Source organism: Convolutriloba macropyga, chromosome 1 (genome assembly GCF_964194025.1).
Source record: "Convolutriloba macropyga chromosome 1, txConMacr16.3, whole genome shotgun sequence".
Lineage (NCBI taxonomy): Eukaryota > Metazoa > Xenacoelomorpha > Acoela > Convolutidae > Convolutriloba > Convolutriloba macropyga.
In genome coordinates, this window is record NC_134468.1 from 20,972,660 (window position 1) to 20,980,854 (window position 8,195).

General features: G+C 40.6%; 1 protein-coding gene across 1 annotated transcript; it reads left to right on the forward strand.

Moving 5' to 3' along the window:
- Positions 1 to 536: 536 nt before the first annotated feature.
- On the forward strand, positions 537 to 3,980 carry LOC142347024 (adenylate kinase 8-like). Its single transcript, XM_075398905.1, has 3 exons — positions 537 to 903; positions 1,338 to 1,499; positions 2,796 to 3,980. Exons 1-3 carry the CDS (start codon positions 733 to 735, stop codon positions 3,918 to 3,920), a joined length of 1,458 nt encoding a protein of 485 aa, XP_075255020.1. The 5' UTR covers positions 537 to 732; the 3' UTR covers positions 3,921 to 3,980.
- Positions 3,981 to 8,195: the final 4,215 nt, after the last annotated feature.

Below are 8,195 nucleotides of genomic sequence, written 5' to 3' on the forward strand. Positions count from 1 at the left end.
ATCTTACGTTTTTTTTGGCAAGGCGGATTTCGGAACTTCTCTCGATAAAAAGAGCCAATCCGTAAGAAGATTAGTTAATTAATATTCTAATTAGACAGCAATAGACTCTGGAGTTTTATAGAAATGAATTTCTCATTGTTAATTTATAACATATTTTTGCTCCCATTAGCCTGCTGTCTTGGCACGCTTGTCTTCACCTAAATACTACCTGCAGGGATAGTGAAAAGACTGCTAGGACATAAACTGAACTGATGACGAACAATAGTAAAAAAATATTCGCATGCGTTAAGTCAATAATTCCATTGTACTCAAAGTGCGTTCATGCTTAAAAATTGTAGAAAAAGTGAAAAATTTATCATTTTCCGGTTATGTAAATATCACCCACTTTATAATTGATTGAATGACCACAGAGAATGGTCGTAACAGTTTATGAACGTATTTTTTTCCAATGAAGTTTTAGATTAGCTTCTAGCACTGTTAGCGTACGCATTTTTAAAATTAAATTCGCGCTTAAATTTGTAATGCTCACTTTGTGCATACCTTGGTATAGTCTACGCTCCGGATAAATTCAGCGCACGTGCGTTTCTGCCATTTAATGCACAGACTACAATATTTAGCTCAGCAGCACAAACATTGAACAGAGAAATAACCAGAAACAATATCATTTTGTTGAATAAATTTTCAAAATTTTGCTTTCCTTAATTTTTGAAACTTTCAAACATTTGTTCAGAAATGACAGTTGATCAGACAGCTCGTCCTCTTAGGATTCCTCCGCACTATGGACTGTATGCAGAGGAGAAAGGGATCTTCGAGACTCTGAAGCAGATGTTGCAGAATGTCATCATCAACAGACCTTCTGACCCTCTGCAACACATGATTGACTGGCTAGACCAGGACACTCAGGTAGGATCCAACAAACATACCAACACTCCGGAACTTTTTCGTAAATAATCACCCTTACTGTTTTGTATAGAAATGGACCGATGATAAGTTGCTTCGGCATAGAACAAGCCCGGATATTCAGCCCGATGAAGTCTGATAGTATACAACTTCCCATTATATTAGTCATGGTACCTTTTTTTACTCAAAAGACTTGCGTAAAAAAGGCTTTCGTAAAAAAGGCTTGTGAGCGATTAATGCCACTTTCTTCTATTTGCATTAAAATTCTGGGTCCTTCCCATTATACCCCCCCCATGAAATTATAGCCCCCCTTTATGGTATAATTACCGTGATTGGTAGGACTGTAATTTATCTGACCACTAAGCTGGGGGGAGCTATAATGGGAAAGACCCAAAATTCTCACCGATGTATGTTATTTAAAATATTTTTTATTTCAGGATCTGCCCTCCATTATAATCCAGGGACGTTTTGGCTCCGGTCGCCATTCGATTGGGAAGGAGCTGGCGCAGAAACTGAGGTGCACTTTGGTGTTGCCTGAGAACCTGGCAGAGGAAGACTCAACTGGGGATGGAGACAGAGCAAGGGATCTTGTCACTCAGGTGAGGGAAAAATGATCTTATTTTACACACGTTTATTCAGATCTTGTTTTACACGCGTTGAAATAGTTGAAAGCACATAATTAGAAGTTCATAAATATGGGGTCTTTCTCATTATAGCCCCCCCCCCCCCCCAGCTTAGTGGTCAGATAACCTATAGCCCCCCAATCATAGTAAATATACCATAATGGGGGGATATAATTTAATGGGGGGCTATAATAGGAAAGACCCCATACATGAATCTTTAAAATTATGTACCAATTTGGAAGAAAGCTGCTCAACATGTGTTCATTGCCTGTTTTTAGAAAAGTTTGATAGAAAGTTTTATTTTGTTTCTACCAATAGTTTCAATGTTGTTTATACTAATACAAAAATACAACCAATAATAAATCAATTAATTTTTGACCCAAACGCATTTTTAAATAATAGGTGTTTGAAATAGTGAACTGATCACTGCCTTAATTGAATTAAGCAACCTTTAAAAATTAATTAAATGCCCATCGTATGGCAGAAATATCGACAAATTTATGTATCTGAAGGATAATTTAGGATCTGAATGACTTTGATGGCCTGATCGTCTTTCCGTTAAGCAAGTTGAAATAAAATTTCTTCAATATGTTTTATAATTCAAGTCATCATTATTAATACACAAGCCGGCATGTCATATAAGTAAAAATGGGATGCATAGAGGACTACTTCCAATAAGGTAGTCTGTTCTATAAGGTACCGTACCGAACCGCAAGGGTAAGTAAGTACTGGACAAGTTTAACTCTCCAGTCGCACGTCATTGGATTTTTGAGCCGCTAAAATCGACGCTTCAAAATGGCGAAATTCAAGCGTGAAAGCAAAGCAAAATGTAATACATATAAGATTTGCATTTATAATTTTCCAGAACTGATTTACACGTGGAGGTCGGTACGGACTAAATAGTCGTTCTCTGATAATTTAAAAAAAAGGATAGGTTAAAGATGGCTTTGGGTAGAAGGGCAGGTTGTGTATAATGGCATTGGGTATAATGGCAATGGGTAAAACGGAATTGGGCAAAATGGCATTTGGTAAAATGGTATTGGGTGAAATGGCTTTGGGTAAAATGGAATTGGGTAAGAAGACATTGGGTAAAATCGAATTGGGTAATTTGTCCTGACACCGGGTAAAACCTCCACATGGTCAACTAAAGCGAATCTAAGTTTTATAAAAATCACTCTGAACAGCAAAACTTAAAATTGTGCATTCAGGCTTCTAGCCATTGTAAATCTCTTTTTGACACCTTAGCAGAAGTTTTTTTTAATTCATTTTCAGGGCAGAAACATTCCAGACGATCTGATGATAAAACTGATCAAAAACCGAGTCACAAGTCCAGATGCCGTCAAAAGAGGCTGGGTTCTTGTCGGATTCCCCGAAACAGGCGTGCAAGCCCACATGCTGCAACAAGCTGCAGTTCTTGCAAAACATTACATCAATCTGCAGATTCCAGACGAGGTCGTAATGGAACGGGCAAAGGGCAAGCGGGTTGACCCTGAAACAGGGAACATATATCATATAACCTTCGATTACCCTTCGGACGTTGACACTGAAAAGCGATTAATTTCGCCTCCGAATTGCGAGAAAGAAGACTATTTAGTGGATCAGCTTATCAAGTATCACCGAAATTCAGGAGCGCTCGAGACCTCATACGAGCCGTTTTTTAGTCAAGTGAACGCCGACCAGCCCAAAGCTGATGTCATGATGCAGGTAGTCAACATCATATCGCGAAAGCAACGTTCGGCAGCACCCCATACTCCCAGAATAATTCTCCTGGGCCCAAGAGGCGCTGGTAAGTCTGTTCAAAGCGCCTTGATTGCTAAGAAATACCGCATAGTCAATGTTAAAATTGACGATCTGGTAAAAACGCACGTTGCCGGTGAGACCAACATTGGCTTGACTTTAAAACCTTACTACGAAAATAACAAAGAAATTCCTGACAATTTGTTGTTCAAACTGTTGGATGAGCGCTTGGGCCAACTTGACTGCGTTGCCAATGGTTGGGTTCTGAACGGATTCCCGAAGAACGGATCTCAAGCTGAGAGGATGGAGCGACTGGGTTACAAAGCGAACCGGGTTCTTATGATGGATATTCCTACAGACAGCATCATAGAACGTGTATGTCAAAGATCTATCGACCCCCTTACTGGGGAATCCTATCACACCTTGTACAAACCAGCACCCACAGTCGAAGTGAAAGAACGACTTCGAATCCACCCGAGAGACGAGGAGGCCGAAGTTCAGTTGGAGCTGAACGAATTCCACGCGAACAAAGAGGACTTGGTGGACTTTTTCCAGATGAGTGATAATCGACTGCAGATTGTGAATGCCGATCAAGATACGCATAGTGTGTTTGAAACTATAGAATCCATGATTTGTAACCCTATTCCTGCCAAAGTTTAAACAAAATTCTGCTGTCAATTAAAGATAAAGCAATGATTGAATTCATGTATTTACTCTTCATATCCTGTTCAGACTATGATTCAAATTCCAAAAAAACTAAATAAGCTAAGCTGTAGTATGATGAGCTATTAGTCTATTAATCGTCATATTACAGTTTTTAACTGCAACTTAGATTTGATTCAACATTGATAGGGTTTCGGCAAATTTAGCAAAATATGGCTTCCATTTAGCGTGTAACATGTAATTCGCCAAATGGAAGCCATGGGTGATATATCGAGAAAGGGCGAACTTAGCAACTTAAGTTAAAACTTCGATATATAATTTATGTCTTCTATTATGTCTTCTAATTTGAACCGAATCGTCGATTCAAATTTGTTCATACCACAAGTTTATCAGTGTACATAAACCATAAAATTGTGTAATAGATTCGAGCTTCCCACCACCAGATTTGACCAGAAACCAACTCTCCGACCCTCGCAGTAGATAGAAATGACATGTTCTCAGGTAGGGAGAACAATGTGTTAAATGCAAAAAACTGCACTAGTACTTGCCATATACGGCAAGGGGAAAAACTTGTTCACAACTAAGGTGTAAATTAACCCATATCAGTTTATCTATATCTAGACGGATCTGTAAGTTTTTATACTGATACGCACTATAAATACCTGTGAAATTTTGTACATATAGGCCATTTTTAATTCAATTCTTAAGATAACAAAATTCTTGTTTTTTGCGCTCGAGACCACGACAGTGGTGTCCAGACCACCAAACGACCGACAAACCTTGGATCTGCAGAATGCTGAATCCGGTACTGCGTGGATCATGTCTTTAGTGGCGAAATGTCGCGCAGAGAAGAAAGAAGATAAAGTCAACACCTACGATGCGATCGAGGGCCTAAAGGTAACAAATCTCTTTCTTAGTATATGCTGCCAGGACGCATTTCTTAAACTTAGGAGCCTTATGAGCCCTAAAAAATTGTTAGACACTCCTTTTGAAGAGATCAGACAAGCTACTCAAAATTATATTTCCCCTAAAGAGAGAGAGAGTAAAAACGGCAGAAAGGGCTAAATTTCTGTCCATTGTCCAAAGCGTTGGAGAATTGGACATCGATTTTCTAGCGCGCCTCATGGAAGAAGCACGTTATTGTGACTTCGAAAAACTTAAAACAGTAACCAAACCTGAGGGAGAGATGGAAAAAATTAAATTTATCTCAGGTTTGAGAGACCCTGAGGCCAAATTAAGACTATTAGACGGCATTAAAACTAAGCCAACGATGTCTCTGTCTGAAATGACATACCGCTCAGAAGTCAAGCAATGGCTTTTGCGAGTTCCTCAATAGGTAATAGACCATTTGTAATAAAAGAAGAAGTGGGATAGAACTTCAAAAAGACCTTCAGAAAACCAAGTGAAAAGTTCACTGGTAATAAAGGCAACGTTAACTTGTGTAATAGATGTGGAGGTAAGCCACACAGTAGCAGGCCGTTTCATACCTTGTACAAAAAATTTAACACCTGTGGAAAGGTGGGGCATTTTTCAAAAATATGCAGAAGTCAATCCCAGCCTAAGTCAGGTAAGTCTGACCAGCACAACAATTTCTGCGAGGAAGAGGGTAAGTTGTCTGGTCAAACATCATCCGAAATGGAGATGGGCATGTACTATACACGGGAAAACACGTGACATGGGAGTACATTACAGTAAAAGACCATAAAATAAAAATGCAAGTTGATACCAGTGCTGATAGCACCGTGATATCATCATTAATCTGGACTGAGCTTGGTATACCTCAGTTAAATGGGAAAGTCAGACGTCTTGAGGCCTATTACGGTCATCAACTGACGCTTCTGCGATCACTAACATGTGATGTTGAGTGGAACGGAAGCATCACTGGGCAACAACAACTAGCAGTTGTGCAATCCGACAAAAAAATTGGGCTTCTTGGTACAGACATACTACTCCAAGAAGGCATCAATGCAGTGAGCGACGAAAGACTACCTGCAGTCATAGGATACAAAGCGCATGTGAAACTCATACCGGGATCTCAGCCAATGTTCTGCAAAGCCAGAAAGATACCTCTATCTCTCCAAGACGGTCAAAGAGAAGTTTGAGACAATCGTACGATAGGGCATCCTGGAGCCAGTACAACCTGGTGAGGTCACAAAAGCATCACCAGTAGCGTGGCAGCGGAACAAAAATGGAGCTCTGAGACTATGCGTGGACCTGAAAGTTCACATCAATGGCAAAGTTATGGACGAGGACTATCCAATCCCAGACATGGAGAACATTTTCCATTATCTCCATGGGGCCTCTTACTTTGGAAAAATTGACTTATCAGACGCATACTATCAAATTGACCTGGATGAGGATGCAAAAGAAATATGCACAATCAACACATCGCAAGGATTGTTCAAGATGTGCAGGCTTCCTCAGGGCCTAAAGAACTCTGCATCAATCTTCCAGAATTGCATTGAGTCGACTCTCAAAGGAATCAAGGGTGTGGTCATCTTCCAAGACGACGTCCTGGTATATGGAAAAACAAAGGATCAATACGAGAAACGAAGGCTTGCAGTCCAGAGTCGGCTAGATGAAAAAATTTTACCATCAATGAGAAGAAATCCAACTCAAAACCAGGTTCAAGCGTAAGTTTTCTTGGTTACTCTGTTTCCAAAGAAGGAATAGTGCCTGATCCTAAAGATGTTGAGAAAATCAAAAATGCAAAACTGCCTTCAAATAAGAAACAACTCGAGTCCTTTGTCGGCTTCGCAATATTTTATGGTCGAATGACACCGGATTTTGCAACAAAAATGCTACCCCTAAACAAAATTCGAAAAGAAGAATTCAGATGGGAAAAAGAGGAGCAAAATGCTTTTGAAAACTTCAAAAACGAGTGATGTGCTAACCCTCTTGTACAGCCTTACAGCTTGACGAATGAAGCAACCGTGACAACAGACGCTTAAGAGAAAGCTATAGGTGGGGTACTCTCACAAGAAGGACATACTGTGATCTACGTCTCGAGGAAGTTGTCACAATCCGATAAAAATTACTCCAATATTGAGCGAGAGGCACTTGCAACCGTCGTTGTGGTCACAAGATTGAAACAATTCCTACTCGGAAGAAGGTTCTTTCTAAAGACTGACCACAAACCTCTCAAATATCTCTTCGCCCCAGACGAAAAAATTCCGAAAACAGCATCAGCAAGAATTACGAGATGGGCGATAGCGCTGATGGGATTTGACTTCGAATTAAAGTATACACCTGAAACACAGATCCCCACGCTGATGCTTTGAGCAGACTAGACTTTGACGACGACGATGACAATGATCGAGTCTGCTTTGCTCTTGACAATATCTACTTCGTCCAATCCGACCTGGTGACCCAATCGGACATCAAAACTGAGCTGGGATTGAATCGCCTCTTTCATGATGTCATCAAAGGAATAAAAAGCGGCATCTGAAAACATCGCTCAGAAACAGAGAAAAGATTTGAACAGAAAGTCGCCTTGACCATTGACAATGGAATCATCTTTCCAGAAATTGTGCATTTCATTCCACGCAAACTAAGACCCATGGTGATGGCCAAAGCTCATGAGACTCACCCAGGCAAAAATGCAACTGAAACAGCAGTTCGAATGATGGCTTGATGGCCCGGCATCAGTCAAGATGTTCTTCGATATGTTAGTAAATGTCTGGAATGCCCAGAAAACAGGCCTAGCCTGGGGAAAACAATATCTACTTGGCCGGAAGCTGCGGTTTGGGAAAGACTCCACATAGACTGGGGCTACGTTAAGGATCAAGGTAATATCTTAGTGATAGTAGACGCGGGATCAGGTTGGATAGAAGCCTTCCCTGCAGGAAATAGAACCTCACAAACCGTGAAGGTGCATTTGAGTCAAATGTTTGCAAGATTTGGGACACCAATAATATTAGTATCAGACAAGGGTCCTGAGTTTGTGAGCAGTGACCAAAAGCAATGGTGTGAATAACTGGGGATTAAAAAGACGGAATCTCCCATCTAAGATCCAAGAGCAAATAGGATCGCTGAACGAGCGGTCCAAACAGTGAAACTGGCTATTTAAGCCTGGAGTGCAAATCTGAATGTGTCATTTGGCGTTTTCCTACAGCGGGCTTTGATGACACATCGGAACACTTCCAAGACGCGGGGCAAAACTCCTGAAAAACTGCTACTGGGACGCAAAGTAAGACTTCCAGCAGTCACTAATTTTGATCTGTGTGAACGAGTCCTCTTCAAACCGACGATCAGCTCATCAACGGTTCCAGC